General features: G+C 42.2%; 1 protein-coding gene across 2 annotated transcripts in view; it reads left to right on the top strand.

Moving 5' to 3' along the window:
• Positions 1-17980, top strand: part of fam184ab (family with sequence similarity 184 member Ab) — a 33600-nt gene that overhangs the window by 13098 nt on the left and 2522 nt on the right. Inside the window, exons 9-21 of one of the 2 annotated variants that reach the window (XM_088402788.1) lie at positions 692-877; positions 1782-1904; positions 2611-2772; positions 2856-2977; positions 3341-3491; positions 4993-5205; positions 7605-7758; positions 9104-9231; positions 10672-10856; positions 12556-12702; positions 13070-13187; positions 13888-13992; positions 15168-15454. In XM_088402788.1, coding sequence (XP_088258914.1) covers positions 692-877; positions 1782-1904; positions 2611-2772; positions 2856-2977; positions 3341-3491; positions 4993-5205; positions 7605-7758; positions 9104-9231; positions 10672-10856; positions 12556-12702; positions 13070-13187; positions 13888-13992; positions 15168-15454 — 2081 coding nt within the window. The remainder of the gene's footprint in view (positions 1-691; positions 878-1781; positions 1905-2610; positions 2773-2855; positions 2978-3340; positions 3492-4992; positions 5206-7604; positions 7759-9103; positions 9232-10671; positions 10857-12555; positions 12703-13069; positions 13188-13887; positions 13993-15167; positions 15455-17980) is intronic. The other variant, XM_088402789.1, reaches the window with a different exon arrangement.

The following is a 17980-nucleotide window of genomic DNA, read 5'->3' as shown; positions in this document are numbered from 1 at the left end:
CGGAACGAGACGTACGGCGCATTCGATTGCAGTCAGCCGTTTCCACATTTTTCCCGCATCGTTCTCACCGTATTTTAGCCAAAGGATGGCAAACTCCCGGTAGCGTGATAATGACGCGGTCGTGCCATGTTGAGTGTCACCGTCCGGGTGAAATTTCAGCTCCCTGGTGTCTTCCTTCAGGGCTTTCCCTTTGATGTGAAATGCCTGTTGTAAAGATCAGATTATTGGACAAAGTAAGGCTTAAGTAGAGGTAAATAAAGAAGTTTCGACCCCAACGCTAACCCTGACCCGGATTTGAACCGGGCTGGCAGTGAATAAGTTACCAAAAAATTGAAGATCCGAAGTGGAGTGTCGATCAAATGCCAGCGTTGAGGAAAAACAGCTCTTTGCAAAAGGTCGCGGCAGCAGCCGGCGGCGTGCTGAATGTCAAGCGCGGCGGCTTCACGTTGCCTTCGCCGGCCCTCCGGCGCTGACATTTGCCGCCGCCCGGTCCTCCGGGAGGCCCAAAATCAATGGAGAGCGGCGCCGGCCTAGCTGGGAGAACGCTCGCTACGTTTTGTTGAGGGTGCGAGAACAACCTCGGGCGCCGAGCCACGCGCCGCTTCACCGAGATCCCGTCTGGCCCGCTCATTCGGAACGCCCATCAATATGGCAGAGTGACGCGGCATATGCTGCGTGGTTTTTTTGGCAGACGCTGCGCGAGGAGAAGGCGGCTCACGAAAAGGACATGAGCGGCCTGCGCGCTCGCTACGAGGAGGAGAGCAGCCAGACCAAGGAGAACCAGGCCCGGGTTCTGGATGACTTGGCCAAGAAGCACCGGGCCGCGCTGGAGAACGCGCTCGGTGGAGCCGAGAAGGACAAAAACAAACTCTTGGCTGTGAGTGCCGCGCCGTCGTCGTGGCGACCATTCGCTTTTCGCGCACATTGACCAATCGCGGCAGGGCTGGCTATTTTTCCCCTTTTTTTGCCACTTCCTGTCGACTAAAGATGACATCACAGCCGCTCAGGTAACGACCCGTCGCTTGTGAACGTCACATGACGGATCTTAGGTCATCACCCGGGCCCCGGGTGACAGAATCTAACAAAATGGCCGCCTTACGACATGGATAAAACCAAATGTGACAATCAGAAAATAGCACACGATTAAATCACTCTAAAATGAGAAAGTTTTTGCTGCAGTTCAATGGATTTGTGCCGCTCCTTCCGTTGTGCACACCTTGGCCACTTGGGGGCAGTATAACAGACATACGCGATCCGATTGACGTGCCCTCAAGATTGCGAGTATCAACGTGCGCGTGCTTGCAAATAAATATTTGACGTTACTTAGCATTAGCGTGCCGCGTACCGCATTAAAATCCAACGTGCGTTATTCATGCTGCTTTTAAGCCGCTCGTGTCCTACATACGTGTTAAATCGTCATCATCCGCATCTCATGCATAAAATATCACGTATAGGATGTTGATTAGGCTTTCGGTTGTGCGTTAGGGTGTCAAACATCAAATCATGGAAATTCGCGGAAAAAAAATCGTAACGGAAGCCGACGGTGATGAAACGCGGTTGCAATCGGAACGGCGGTTTTGATCAGCATGGGTCCAATGTGTCAAAAAGGCCGGCGCTGTCCGGTCGCCCTAACGAGCCCTCGCTGGGCAAAGTGCCGCTCGTTAGCCCGAGCCCGAAATAAACCGCCGACGGCACAGAAGATCCAAAGTGACACGTGACGTCTCTTACGTTTGCTAGCGGGTTTTTTTTCCTTTCATTCAAATGCGGCCGTGTTCACGCAGGAGCTGGAGCAGCAGTTTGAGCGAGAGCGCCGCACGCTGGAAGAGCAGAGGAACGACCTCATGCAGCAGTTGGAGCAGCTGAGGGAGGAGATGAGCGCCAAGATGGACGCCGCCGAACAAGAGGTCAGCCAAAAATTGACATCAACTGACATCGATGGCAGTTCTGTGTAGAGTTTCCATTCACGTCATTTCACGTCAATGGCACTCAAAGTGTTAAGATTTCAAGACTTGGGTTACAGATTCAAGTTAAGGTTTCAAGAGAGGCTTAGAAGCACAAATTAGGGCTTGAAGCTTGCTTTAGGAGTTCAAACAAGTTTTATGCTTCTAAAATAGGGTGTTGAATCAAGGTTGAAGTTTGATTTGGTCAGGGTTTCAAACAAAACTTACACATTCAAGATAAGGTTTCCAGAAGGGGTTATGGATCAAATTTAGGGACTCAAGCCTGATTTTTTTTTTTTTAAAGTTTAAAATAGACTTTTAAGTCCAGGATAGGATTTCAAGACTTCATCTGGAGTTTCAAAAAGGCTTGTTCCAGTTTTGGATGAATTAGGGTTTCCAGACGAGGTTTGATTTTTAAATTGGGGTTTCAAGCTTGGTTGAGAGTTAAAACAAGGGTTTTAAATTAGGGTTTTAAGTCAGGTTTAGGGATTGAAGCAGCGTTTCCAAATAAGGTGCCAATTTCAAAGTCATAGATTTTGAATCACGGTCAGTGTTCCAAAATTGGACATGAATCCAAGGTTATAGTTTTGGTGCTAACCCTCGGGCTATCGTAGTAGCGTTACAAAATGTTGAAAGGCGCATCAGGCTTGCTTCCGTTGTTTGCGGTCAGGTCCGGCGTTTGCAGGAGCAGGTGGAGCTCGGCGAGAAGGACATGGGGGCGGCCGAGGGCCAGATGGCCACCATGAAGCAGGCGCAGGACAAATTGCTGGAGGAGCTGGACGTCACCAGGGGGCGACTGAGGGAAACCAGCAACTTGCTCACCGCCCTGCAGGTGCCACCGCCGCGACGCCCCGTCGCTCCACCCGACTCCCCTGCGCGGACCGACGCTTTCAACTTCATTTGCGTGCGCGTCAGGGCGAGCTGGAGGTCCAAACACGTCAACATGAAGCCAAAGTCATCAGCACCAAAGAGGAGGAGAAGCATAAGATGGACAAAATGGCTTTGGAGCTGGAACTGAAGTGGACCGAGACCCTCAGGTTAGACACCCGCACATGATTAGTTTTTCTCTTTCGTCAACTTTTGAAAATCTTGAATTGTCCGGGAAACATACAAAGGCATTATCCAATAGATGAGAAAAGGTTAAACACAAGGAACAAGGAGAAAGAAAAAAACAGACTCTGGCCACGTCCCCAAATGCGGGACATAGTATAAGCCTGGAAAAAAACCTCGCATATGCCACATGCCGTGGGGACAGCCTTGTTTGACCATATTAGTCCAGCATCTTTAGAATGTTCCTCTCAATGGGGTTTCTACTATCCAGATTAGCATGATGGCAAGGAGAATCTCCTTTAACATAACGGATGGATGGAATGACTCGTGGTGTGTTGGTGCGCGCGCAGGCAGGAATGCAAAAAGCTGCGCGAGGAGCTGCGAGAGGAGCACGAAGCGGACAAAGCCGCAGCCTTGAGCCAGCTGGCCCAAAACAAAGAGCAGGAGATGAGCAACGCCCGAGATGGCTGGCAGAGGAAAGTGGACGACCTGCTGGAACAGGTGCGTACTGCTCTGTTCCTCCGCTTCTCGTCAAGTTTTATAGATCAAGTAACTGCACTTTCTTTTGAAAAATGAGCACGCATCTGCGATTTGCCGACCAATAGAGCAGATTTAATCACACCAGAGCAAAATAAAAAAAAAATCAATACGAAAGGAAGAAGGCAGGATGTTAAAAACGACAGGAGCTTCCTCCTTTGCTGCGCCAGACTGACTCGCAGGGCCGCTAATGGCCGCCCGCTATCATCAATGAGGCGAGGCCACGGCTGCGGCGGCTTCCCGCCGACGGCCGCGTGACGAACGCCCTCGCTAGGCGGGACGCAAAAGCTTTTTCACGCTGAATTTTTCACATCCATTGCCCACAATCGCACTGTTAGAAGTTTTGCATGAATTGCCGCCAGAGAGATCAGAAGTCACTTTTATTTTGGACTATCAAATGGTAGTTGAATACACCAAAAAATGTTTGTTAAGCTGCAGTAATATTTTCAATTTTTCATAAAGGATGAAGAATGTATGTTATTGTTTGTCTACATGTGTTGCTGCACCGCTTGTTGAAAATTTTATACACTGTAGCAAAAGGATTTACTCAATTAAAACATGGTTGGGGGGGGTTGACAAAATATAATTTAGAAGCACTGAGCTCAACAGACTTCTTTTTGTGTGGCTAATGCTAATGCTAGCCCTCAATTTGACACTGCGCGCGACTGGAGTCTTAGTCACGGCACATTCTCCAAATTTGGGACACAAGCAACTGTGTGTGTGTGTGTGTGTGTGTGTGTGTGTGTGTGTGTGTGTGTGTGTGCGTGTGTGTGTGTGTGTGTGTGTGTGTGTGTATGTGGTGACATAATCCAGCTTTTATGTTTTATTCTTAGTTGCTTTTCAAGTGCTGATGAATTAGCAATGCGCGGCGGCCCCTTCCGCTTGGAACAATACGAGACACACTGGAGACGGATATCGCACACTCTGTTGTTCCCCCTTTTTGGTATTACTGCCAGTTTAACTAAAATTGCATTTTGTGACAAAAAGTAAAATGATGTATTTCTTTATGTTTGGCATGGTGAATCCCGATTTTGCTGAAATCAAAGCATTCGGGGGGGGTACAGACGTTCAATATCATGTACTTTTGGTATGGTGTTTTTTTCCATTTTTTCACCTTAACCCTAACCCATACTTTCCAAAAATAGGTTAAAAAAGTTTGACTGACTCATCTGATTGTTTTGTTGACATTCCCTTTAGCGCAGCTCCATCTATTGGCTGGGTAACACGACCCTAGCCACTACTGTAGCTTCTATTCTATGCTTCTTATAATGCAGTGTGCTCTACATATGAAAACGGTTTTAAAATAAGCCACTCTTTGAATCATTGAGCCTTGTAGTGTGGAAAATACGGTAAGTACCTGGGATTGATTTTTGAGGTCCTTGAAAAACATAAAAATATATCACTGGGATTCCCATCGGTGATTCTCTGCTGCATAAATGAGCATGAAAGCACATTTGTGTTTCAGATTTCCTTGCTGAAGCAGAGTTTGGAGATGCAGTTGTCGCAGTCGCAGTCGTCGCTGCAGCAGCTTCAGCAGCAGTTCAGCCAGGAGAGGGAGCACCTGCGCACGCAGTTGGACGAGCTGCAGACGGAGCACCAGCGCCGCCACCAGCGGCTGCACGAGGCTCAGTGCTGCGCCCTGCAGGATGTTGAGCATGCGCGCCAACGCGATATCAAGGTTGGTAAGCTACTCAAACTTCAATGATTCTTAAGTTAGTTTGGGCGGTCAGATATGTGACAAAAATTTTCAACATAATTGCCTAAATACATCATAAATACCTAAATTCCCCAAATATAACACGCAGTTTTTTCCCTAAAAATGAAGGCTAGGGTGTGTCCTAAGAACGGTAACTTAGAAATTTGAAATTTTTTTTGCCTGTTGCGGCAACAGCGCCTCGTGTTAGCTGAGGTTATTACGGCGTTATTTCCAATAGATGAAGCCAGCAGACTGAACCAACGTCCGAGTCCATCCTTGTTCACAAACAGGAATATTACTAAAACTGAGAAAATCATGTCAAACTTATGTCTCCATCTGAGGTAATTAAGAGTGCACCGGTAAGGGTGTTGCATTGAAATTTTACACGTTTTAATCAAATGCTATCAAATTCAGTTCCCCAATGTTTTTTCCCTTTGATTATTATACGATATCGTAAAAAATATCAAAGTAATTTCCATTATTTGTTTCGTAATTGTAACAAGTGTTAATTTGTGTCCACAAACCTAATAACATGGATGTCTTCTCCATGGAATTACAGAGCACAAACAATCTGAGGAGGACATGTTGGAATACGCAAAAAGCTAAAAATAAATCACCCTCCAAGAAACAGGAAGTCGTCATAGCCAACGCAAAAACACAACACGATTTTATCATTTTAGTTTGACAAATGAATTTTCCATTCTGATGGCATTGTCCCCGTCCGCCCACACCCCAGTATGCGAAAGGCTCCGTTGGCAGCATATTGCGTCAACGGCTGTAATTACGGAAAAAGCTTCAGGTCGGGAAACGGCGTCCTTTCTTTTTATTCATCATCTCCCAGAGTGGAAAATGTGCACTGAGTCACACAGGCATCCATATTTAAATGCGGGATTTTATGCAAACGTCATTACGCGGCCGGAGAACAGGAGCGATAAATAAAACACCTTCTTTCTTCTTCTTTCCTCCCACGCTCGCGCTCTCATTTCCACAAACACCGACGCTAAATTGCCTCGCTTGCGTTACAATCATTAAATGGAACTGCATTACGACGTCAATGTGTTGCCGGGCAAAAAAAACTAAGCGGGTTCCGCATGACACTTTTTTTCAGGTCCAATTGAATGTTTCACATTGGATAAATAGTGGGAAAAAGAAACAGTGGTGCCTTGAGATACGAGCGATCTGACTTGTGAGTTTTTCAAGATGCCGTTTACTGTAAAAGTAAACACGAAAGAATAAAATTACACATTCTAGAGTCCCGTCTTTTTGCCTTTAAATCAATTAGAGTAATGCTAACTCATAATGGGAAACATCACAGATGCATTTAGTCTTTATCCTCTGCAAAGAACCACTCGTTTTAGTCGTAGTATGACTTCCATCTGAATATCTATGTTATACTGCCCCCGAGTGGCCATGACGCACTAGAAAATGCATATATTCTTTATCCTCTGCAAAGAATCATTCACATTACTTGCTCTACAGTTCCCATCCCTGTATATTTACGTTCCACCGCCCCCAAGTGGCCAAGATGCACACACCATTGAATTTAAGCAAAAAGCAGTGGCAAAAATGTTGTTTATTTATATTGTATTTATTTCAGATAATATGTTTTTATAATCTACATGATTACCAAAAAAAAATCACATATTTTTCAATGCCAAAATAGCCAACTAGCTTAATGCTATACTGTATATAGCTGTGTATATTCTGATTGGTTCTAGATGTTTACTGTACACCAGACACATAAAACACACCAACAAAAAAAAAATCAAATCACGTATATATAAGTATGCTAGCTTAATGCTAACTTATAATGCAAAAAAAATCATGAGAATGCTAATGGAAACTTATTTAGACTTTACGATAATTATGAATATTTCAACAACGGTTACTTTGATGCAGATGGAATGAAAACAAATCGTTTTTGTGCTTTATAATTGTGAACGCAAAAAAAGCTAGGTTACCTTTCACACTGCGTCTGAGCGCATTTGTGCAGTATCCGCAGTGCTGGGAGTTGCACCTCGGGAGCAATAAAAAAGAGCGGGAAAAAAAAATCACTCCACCAAGCAGAGCGAGGAGCGGCCATCACATTGTTATTATCTTCCACCTCACTCATCTCCAGCCTGAATAAAAAGCGTCTTCACATTTCCTTCTGGTGGAAATTTTAACTCATTCAATTCCAAAGACATATTTCACATTTACGTAAGCTAAAGTTATCATTTACGTTATCATCGAAAGTAATCAAGTATTTTAGGAGTTTACTACCTAATGTAATCACGTGCTTTAGTACTTTTCCACCCCGACGCCTTTATGCGCTGGCAGAAGGATGAGGAACATTTGCCTGGACTTTTAGTCGGTCAGTCAATGCGTGAACTTGACAACAGGAGCTGGAGGAGCGTCTCCGTCAGCATCACCACGCCGAGCTGCAGTCGCTGCGAGAGGCCCACCGGCACACCGTGGACACGCTCAAGCAGCAGTCCGAGCAGGAGCTGCAGACGCTGCGCTTCGAGCTGGAGGATGAGGGCAAGGCCATGCTGGGTACGTACCTGCACCGCCCCTTTCAGGCGTTTCATTATTTACGCCTATTATTTGAGATATTGAAAATTGAGTGTTGATCTGCTTTCTGTCTACATGTGTTGCTGCGCCGCTTGTCTTGAAATATCAGTTCCGTTGCAACAGATTACAAGCAGTATTACTCATTCAATTAATTAATAACCTTTGCTTTTTACTGTTTTTTTTTCTTTAGTCATTTAGTTTTTATTCAATCCCAGGTGCTTATATTCATATTTTTTTTTTCAAATTTGTATCAAGTGTTTGCCTAAAGGGTCTAAAAACGGCAGTTACTAAATGAAGTGCTCAAGTAAGGAATTACTGTGATCATTTCCTTTCGCACTCAATTACCAAAACACCATGGCACCTAATATATATATATATATATATATATATATAAAATATATATATAAAATATATGTAACTCAAGTGAGTGTAAGGGCTTGCCCACGCCGGAGCCCCGTCCCCCCAGAGGGGCCATTCCAGACTGTGCCGAGCGCGTTGAACAGGAAGCGGCAGCACTAACGGATGTTCCTCCATTAACCTTCACGCTGGTGCACCTGACAGCCACAACGCCAGCACCATCCGTCTCTCGCCCCACACTCCTTTTTATTATCCTGCCTTCCACTTCCTCTTTCCAGTATGTGTGCCAGTTCTTAGTTCCTCGCCTTTACTCTTTACGGCGTTAAATTCAAGTGTTAAGCTAATAGTGTTTTGGTTTATGTCTGTGTGTGTGTGTGTTCCTGTATGGCTATACTTGTGAGAACCGGTTGTAGTGTTCTACCGGCATTGTCAGGACATTTGGGAGCTATTAGGACATTCATTTAACACCTGTGTTTTTGAGTATAGCTTTAAATTGGGTTAGGCAATCATTTCCGATGGTTAAGGTTAGGGTTAGCGTGTGTTCCTGTACGGCTATACTTCTGAGGGTTGATTTTCTACTAACTTAGTGAGGACATTATGGACGTATAGGCTGATCCTTATTTGTTGAGACTTATTTTAAAGGGTCAAGGATTGCTTTTCGGTTTGAGTTGGATTACGGAGTTAAGTAATTTTTTGCAGCTAAGAAATGCATTTTGTCAATGGATGTCCTCACAAGTATAGACGTACAAATGTGTGTGTGTTTCTTCACTCGGTGGCTCTTCAAAAGAATCCAAAATTGTATATGTAAACACTAACGCACACCGTATTACAGAGGTTCTTTAGCTTAACGCTAACATATAATGTAAAACGCCATAGCGTTGCTATGAGAAGTTAGCATAGAGGCCAGCATCCATTCGATCTTGGTTTTCTGTATATTTCTTTGTTTATTTTTTGCTCCCTGTCATCGCAGCGTCCCTCCGATCGGAACTGAACCACATCCACGCCTCGGCCATCGAGCACCTTCGACAAAACCACCAACAGGAAGTGACGGCCGCCAAGAAGGAACTGGAAAAGACGGTGGAGAAAAGCCGCCTCCAGGTACCGTCACTACAACATACGCGGCGCATTTGAATTCATTTTTTTTTCTTTGCATTTTTGCGTTCCGTTTTACGTGCGTGTTTGTTTTCCCAAGTGCTAATTGGACAAATGGCGTTTGCATAAATGTGTTAAATTGGCCCCTGGGCTCTGCGCCCGCCCGTCGGTTGCCTTTAATGAGAGCGCATCTTTCAAATAACATGCTTGATTTTTTGTCATCACAGCGTGGGCGTTCGGAGCTATTTCAAGGCCTTTTAATGAAGGACGCACGCGCACGCACGCACGCACACACACACACACACACACACACACAGCATTTGATGCAGTTTTGCATGGGATGACATTCGCTTATGTGGCAAATGAATTGGACAATCAGTTGAAATTCTATTTTCGGCAAAATGGGACAAGCGATTGGCGGATATCCTCATTGGATGAATAATTGAAGCTTCTTTTTTTTTTTTTTTTTCAAGACGTGGGTAAAATGGGAAAAAGAAGATGTGAGGAAAGGAGCTCATTAATGTTTTGTGGGTCGGAAAGGCAAAGTGGTTCCGATCCAGCGAGCAGATGTCTCATCTGCCAGCGCGTCTGCTTGCAAAGTCAACATCTCATTAGCATCTTTGGGGTTTGATTACCCAAGCAAGTATGAAGCCAATGTTTCCAAAATATGTGTATTTTTCAAAACATTCCTCCAAAAAATACCTTTGATTTTAGAACCATTTTGTATTTTTAGTCTATTTTTTAAATGTTTTAATTATTGATTTTTAGGTCATATTTTGTCATTTTGTGTTGCTATAATTTACTATTAACTGTAATTATAGTATTGTATTATTATTAAAATGTAATATTTACATTTTTTTTTTTAACCACATCAAAAAAATTATCCGGCCAGTCTGTCAAAATATTATGGCTAATACAATGGAAATTTGAAATTTAAATAATAAGAATTTCTTAAACAGCACATAATCAATAAATTTTAATAATAAATAATAATATAATAAAGATTTAATATGCATATGACATAATAAAATAATACAATCAATTAAAATAATTATTGTAATAAATAATAAAATAATATTTAATATGTTTATGATATGACAAAATAATAAAATCAAAAAATATTTAAAAAAAAACAATGTGACACACTCAATTTATTTCAAACAAAAATTTGTATTATTGTTCACTTTTATAGTTCATTTTTATTTTGTGTTCTTATTTTGTCTGTAAATTATTAAAGATTTTTGATTTTTTTGTTATTTATTTTGTTAGCTTTGTATGCAAATGCTGCCCAAGCTGTCAATTGTATCATTTAATATTCCCGCATAATTCAGTACGATTTCTGAGATGTTCGTCTTTGTTGTCTTTTCCTCCGAACGATCTTCTCCAGACCCGCGATTGGCTGAAAGCGTTTGTCACGGTAACCAAACCATCTTTGTTTCCCGCCAGGAGCGCGAGCTTCTGGGTCGCGTGGCTGACTTGCAGGAGGAGGTGACGCGCAGGAAGAAGCACATTGCTCAGCTGGACCACCAAATCCACACGCTCAACGAGAACATCAGCAGCCTCACAAAGGAGCTCGAGCTCAAAGGCAAAGAGGTCCTCAAGATACGCAGCGAGGCCAACCAGCAGATCAGGTAACATGCGCAACGACGAGCACAGAAATAAAAAACTGCTCGCTCCAAATCTCGCTCTCGCTGGATCGAGTGGCGTACTCGCCGCGCGCTCGGTGTGGCGCGCACGTTAGGAATGTGCCACGAATACAGCCAATCAGAGCTAGGAAAATACATTGATTTACTGCTTGGTCTCCAGTTACATCAATGTCATCGCTTTTTGTGAAAGCGTCTAAAAGAGCAAAGGAGATTGTGTCACACCCACTCATTAAAGTACAAAAACTAACAAGGTAGTTTTATCAAACGAGACAATACGGTAATAACAATAACATTAAAAATAATGCCCATATTTTCCTTCCAAAGAAGTCCACCTTCTAGAACATCATGAAAAGAACATCATTTTATGTATTAACCACGAATTGAATATGAACAAAATAAAACGACAAAAGCTTATTATATTTGCATTCTGTTGTGTGTTTGGCATTGCCGGTGTCAGGCATCTAGAACCTTTGGTAGGGCTACAAGGAAATTCTTTATCCGTCTGCTTCCCGTTGAAGTGTGTGCGTGCACAGCATGCGTCCGTTACATAACAGATGTGTGTGTGTGTGTGTGTGTGCGCGTGTGCGAGAGAGAGCTAAAAATAGTTAATAATAAAATAAATGAATGAAAGGAGAGCATGAGGAAATGACTCGCGTTCCTCAGGAAGTGCCAACATAACGAGGTGATATATCACACGCCATATTTACCTTTTAATTGCATATTGTATCAGATCAACCGACGCTGATTTGCTATTTATTTGTACCGGCTTCCAACGTGGAAATATTTTTTTTTTAATCAAGAAATTTAGCTCGCGATAGTTTTATACGGGCAGTAACTTGAAAAACAAGCTTTCTATTTCTATTTCTATTAGCTTCTATTATGGCCAAAATTAGGCTCACGACGCTTTAAAAGTAAAGTTGAACTAAATATTACAAATACAATAAAAAGTAAAAATTACGCAAGTATAATAAGTATAATTTCCGCACTATAAGGCTCACCTTCAATTTTCTAAAAGGCTGACAGTGCACCTAATAATCCCGTACACCTTATACGGGTTTTTATTTTTGGGGCACGAAAAATAAAATAACTTCCTCACCATGTGAATTCTTCAATTTTTATCTCTGCATTTCAGTTATAAATATATTTTTTACAGTTAAACCCCCTGTTTGAAATTTTGATATGCTATATATGCTCCAATTTTGAAGCAATTTATATGGGGACCAGGCGCAAACAAAGCGGGTTTTTGTTTATAAAATAACCCAACAAAACAATGCATTTGACGGTTTTTGGTTGGAATTTGATTAAAGAATGAGTTTAATATTTAATTTACTCATATTCCTTTAAACTCTTGATTGGTCTTGGCATTGACCTAATCATGGGTATTTTTTCAGTACTTTCCACAAATCATCTTTATTCCTAATTTGTGATTGAAGTTTGACCGACTTTTCTAATTGTTTGGTTGACATTCCGCATTCTTCTGCATCTCCAGCTGCTAGTGTGACTTCTATTCTATGCGCCTTATAATGCAGTGCACCTTACAGTGTGGAAAATACGGTATTTGAATTGCATAGTAGGAAGATACGAGAGAGGATAAAGAATATCTGCCTTTGAGTAGTGTCGGATGGCACTTGAATTGTTGCTATGTATTAGCACGATGCTAGCAGAAGGCATCTTACGCTTTCAGGGCTCACGAGCAGGAGCTGCAGAAGCGCCACGAGCGGGACGCGTCGGAGTTGAACGCCACCCACAGCCGAGAGACGCACAACATGCTGGCTGACTTCAACAAGGCGCAGGAGGTCCTCAAGGATAAGATCTCGGCCTTGCAGATTTTGTACGTACTCCGCTGTCACTCTCTTCCATTTTGGAAGTGCAACATTTGCATTTTGCTTGATATGGTTCTAAAAAGGCCACTGCTGATGATTTTCAAGCGTTTTTCCGTACCAGTGACATTTAAATGGCGAGCGTCTTTAGCGGGGTTTTCAAGTGCCATCGACTGTTAGCTTTTTACGTAACGCATGACTACAACTGCATTTCACGCCCGTTTATCGTCACTTGATTGATTTTTGCCAGGAAATGGCCAAGAAAACATAGCGTCGGTTTTTGCTATGAAATCTATTTTAATGGGTTTTGCATTAAGGCCATTTTGATTGTAAGCTAGGTGAATTGCAGGTTTCATTTTTTTCTTTTTCACGCGACAGGCTGGAAGGCACTGAGGAGAAGTTCCGGAACAGGGAAAGTCGCCCCGAAGATCTGCAGATGATCGCCGAGCTCAAGGAAATGGTGTCCGAGAGGGAATCGCTCGTCAAGAAGTTGGTGGTATGTCTCACATTAAAAAAAAATTAATGTATCAATGTTATCAATGTAATTGTATATATAATTATATCATTATAAAATGCAATATTTACATTTTTTTTCGAACATCTAAAAATGATCTGGCCAGTCTGTCATTTCTAAACTATTATGGTTAATTAATAAATATTGTTTCACACGCAATTGAATCTTAAAAAAATTAGTTTGTTCACTTATATTTTGTGTTTTTTTTCATGTATGTATTTATTCGTTTTTTTCTTTTTTTTTTTAATTATTGTTTTGTCAACCTTGTATGTAAATGCTGGCCAAGCTGTCATTTCGATAAGTTGATATTCCCACATAATTCAATATTCATTTGAAGTAAAATAATTGTCAGAGAAGTGTTTATTGAGTCAACTTTGCAAGCACTAGTGATACTGTATCACCAGAATTAATAATGTCGAATCACACCACATTTCTATGAATGTCCACTATGAGGCGCACTAGTTTGGGGAAAAAAATCAACAAAAAAATAATTTTCAATAACATTGAATTGAATCGAAACGTTGACATTTTAACAGCACTCATCAATTGAACTTCAAACTTCATTGAAAACTTTATCGCGCTCGCAAATACCCGCCAACATTTGCGTCAGTGTCCGCATGTTGCGCAACTGGGGCATTTGTTGAAGTGCGCCAAATGAGACGTTTGTTTGCCGCCCGTCCAGGACGACAAGAAGTTCTACCAGCTGGAGCTGGTCAACCGAGAGAGCAACTTCAACAAAGTGTTCAACGCCAGTCCCAACGTCGGCGTTATCAACCCGCTCATCAAGGTAGGAGCAAACGTGCGGCACGCCACGCCATCTCACTTCAAACTTTTCATTTCAAACGCTACCAATACTCGGATGAGTACTTTTCATACTTTTTTTGTACTTTTTTTTTTTTTACTTTCGGTTCATACCTCTTCCACTCAATTGGATTGTTTGTACTTTTTTATTGTACTTGTAATATCTAGTTTTGCTTCACACGTCTTAATAATTTGTCACTTTTGCTTGTACGGTATTTTTTATATTTATTACACAATATATTAAGTCTTACTTTTAAAAACTTCAACTTTAATATTTTTTCAGCTTCCTTGACTTTTTTATACAGTCTAAGTCTCTTTTTTGCTTTTCCTTTTTACTTTTATTTTAACATGGCTTGTGTTTTCTTTTCATTTATTTATTGATTGATGACTTTCGCCCCTCAAAATATTTCATCGTATCATAGCTATTCATACATATAAAGTTTTTCTCCCCTCTGATCTTAATGAAGGCCTAAAAAACTTACATATACATCCAAATAGTTTGTAAAATATGTTTTATTTTTTTTTTACAGTACTTAAACCTCTTTTGTATTTTCCACTTAATTTTAATCATTTTTTCTTTTTATTTATTTTTTTATCTATATATTTTTACCTTTTTGATTTTAATTTATTCTAAATTGTACTTTTGAAGTATTTGGTTTTACTTTTATTTTGTACTTTCTTTGACTTGATACTTTACTTTTAAATGTTTTTACCTTTGTATGTGATACTTTTGAATTCTTCTTTAACTTTTTATTTTCATCGCTTTTGCTCTTGAGACCATTTTTCTTTATCCAAATGTAAAGTTCAGAATTGCAAAGACTTGCGGGTACCCGGGGGGAGTGTCATTCATCGTTCCAGTGCATGCTCATCATTAAAGTGTATCTGTGCGTTTTGTTTTGGTTTTGTCGTGTGTTGTCGCGTGCGTGATTGCGTGCGTCCTTTCCGAGCGTCTCACTTTGCTTTCCAAGCCATTTTGGTGTGGAAAGCCCGGCGAAGCGGCGGCGAGCTCGGGGCGATCTTCGGGCGTCTTTGGGGCCTTTCCTCCGTTTCCCTTTTTCTTCATTCATTTAACCTTTTGGGATTATTTTCAGCCTGATTTTTTGCTTCGAAACCTCCCCCTTGTCTCCCCCGTGCTCCCTCCTTTCCTTTCTTTCTGTGTAGCAAAAGCGAAAGAATGAGAAAGCGGCGGCGAGCAGATTCGGCACCTCCGCCGGTTTCAGGGTTCCGGAGGCCGCCGGCTCGGGCCCGGCGGGCCCCGGGGGCGGCCCGCAGCCGCCGCAGCAGCAGCCGCCCCAGCCGCCGCCGCCTCCGCCGCCGCCCCCGGCCCAGCCGGGCCGCCTCCAACCCCTCCCCCGCTCCCCCCTCCTCCTCCATCACCTCGAGCTGAACGCCAACAAACCTCTTCCCCCGCCGCCGACCCCTCCCACAGAACCCAAGAAGTTCACGAGGTGAGAGCGAGAACGTCTCAGGCCCGGTGGGCGGCGGCCGCTCGAAAATCATCCAATCACAAGGCTCGATTCCCCCCAAAGTACATCGGACCGTCCCGCTCTCCCCGGCGGCCTTTCGGGGTAACGTTTTACGTCATCGGTTCCAAAGCGAGGCCGCGTTCGGGAAAACAGCGCCGCGAAATCAAACGTAAACAAAAGAAGTCGTTTTACGCCATGGCCTGGATTACGTTTGAAATATGCGGTCCAACCGATCCATCGATGCGGTTTGTGTCCCGTTTCATGAAATGACGCCTTCCGCTCGATTTGACGGCGCGCCTTGATAAAATAAATGCCTCGCTTAAATGCTTTATTCCCATCTGAAAAAGAGACATACTGGAAAGCGCTGCCGAGAAATCTGTTCGCTTGAGAAAAAACACGTATCAATTAAATGCCTCACCTTTCGCAAAATGACTACTATTGGAAAACTAATACAGCTAAAAATAATGTAAACTTTTCATCAAAATACTTGGCGTAAAAATAAATTCCTCCTCTCGAGTAAATTCCTATGACTCCCTACTTTGAGAGCTACAGCAGTCAGTTACATGTCATTTAACCATTCCTTTAAAATGATGGCCTCTTCTCGAATAAATGTCACTTTTCCTCGAAAAATAAATGCCCCCTCTCTAGTAAATTCCCGGTACTTCCTGCTTTGAGAGATATAGCACTCAGTTACATGTTATGTCACCGTTCCTTCAAAATGACGGCTTCCTTTCTCATAAATTTCACTTAAAAAATAAATGCCTCACCTCAAATAGACTTTTTTTTTAACTTGAAGAGCGGGAAAAAAAAAATGTCAAAAATACGTCACCAAGACGTGATTGGATGGTTGCTGTTGATGGGCGGGGTTTGCTCCTTGCTGTGATTTGGCAGGAGGCATCAAAGAATGGCTTTGGGATGCAAAAGGAGCATGCTTGTCTGTACGTTTTGATGTTTGTTTGTTTTTTTTTTTTCATTTCTTGTCGTTGCTGTTGTCGTACTGGTTTTGTTGTCTCATCCTCATTTTTCACCCATCAAAGGTTATTTTTGCCAATTTAGGGCCTTTGGCGGCTTTTGATGATTTCAACCAGGAAGGCTGTTCATTAACGTGACGTGAAGATGATCACACGGCGTGCGCATTTGCATGCCCGCAAACACGTGAAGGCGACAAGCGTGTGCGTGTGCATGTATGTGCTGTTGTCTGTGCAACTGCATGTTAGCGCTGCCGCGTCGTGAAGTACGTAGAGCGCATGCGTGGGGAATTTGAAATCACATCAGAATGCGTATTTGAGAGAATTTGGGAAAAAAAGACCAATTAATATGAAGTTTTATTTTCATATTTCGTTGTTAGTGTTAAGGAATGCAAAATACCAATTCTAGGGGGCGGAGCTAAATGAATGAACTACTGCTGTTGATAATATAAATGCGCAGTAGGCTGTATTATGCGTACAGTATTATTTTACCCACATGGTCCTCACCCCACATGCCCTGTCCAACACACACACACACACACACACCATTTACAGAATGCATTTCGCAGCCCCTAAATCTAACCTTAATCATCATAAAAGATTATCTAGCACTTATCTCGCACCCAAAGCCAGTGCTTATCAATTAAATTTTGGGGAGCGCGGATGACCCCAGGGAAAAGGCTTTGTTTTTTTCATGTGACAAGCAAATGCAATAAAATAAGACTTTTCATCTTTTTTTTCAGACACTTTGATGCACTTGGTTATTTTTTTTCTCTTTTAGACTAAGCTGTAACCCCAATAACCACTGTAAAAAAATGATTAACGGTTGTTGAAAGTTGATTTATATTGTTTTCTTCTTTTGTTAATGTTAAAATATAAAAAAAGATACAGTTTTAGGTATAATTATAGTAAATATTTCTCTTTCCTGGGGGGGCTTGCCAAAATATAATTGAGAAGCAACCCCCAACCTCAACTGAAATCACATTTTAACCTATACTCTAAATGATGCAAGTCTTGAACCTCAAAAAGGTCTCAATATGTGGGGTCCACCAAAATGGTCCCCATAAGTGCAAAAGGTCCCCCACACAGACGGTACGTTTGTATGGCTATACTTTGTGAGGACATCCGTTGACGTAATTCATTTCTTTGCCCCGACTCTAACCTTAACCAGCACAAGTATTATCCTATCTCAAACCTTAACATCAACCAAAAATCCGATTCAAACCTACACTCTAAAAAGCAAGTCTTGACCCTTAAAATGAGGTCCAAACTTGTGGGGTTCCAAAAAATTGTCCCCAGAAGTACAAAACCTCCCCACAAAACAAAAACACCTAAAAAAAAACGGGATTTGTAACCGGATGTGTAAAAAAATCCAAGGACACACACACACACACACACACACACACTCTCTCACTCACTCAGCATTGACAGTATGAGGTCACTTACAGTAGAATGCATCCACTCCGAATTAAAAGATTAGTCCCATTGCTCTCTCTCTCGACTCCCCTCTTTTCTGAATCATTCACTCACCTCATTAATT

The sequence above is a fragment of the Hippichthys cyanospilos genome, chromosome 20, assembly GCF_059441005.1.
Source record: "Hippichthys cyanospilos isolate Australia breed blue-spotted pipefish chromosome 20, RoL_Hcya_1.0, whole genome shotgun sequence".
In the NCBI taxonomy this organism is placed as follows: Eukaryota; Metazoa; Chordata; class Actinopteri; order Syngnathiformes; family Syngnathidae; genus Hippichthys; species Hippichthys cyanospilos.
Note: the sequence above shows the minus strand (reverse complement) of the source record. Positions and strands in the feature narration are given on the sequence as shown.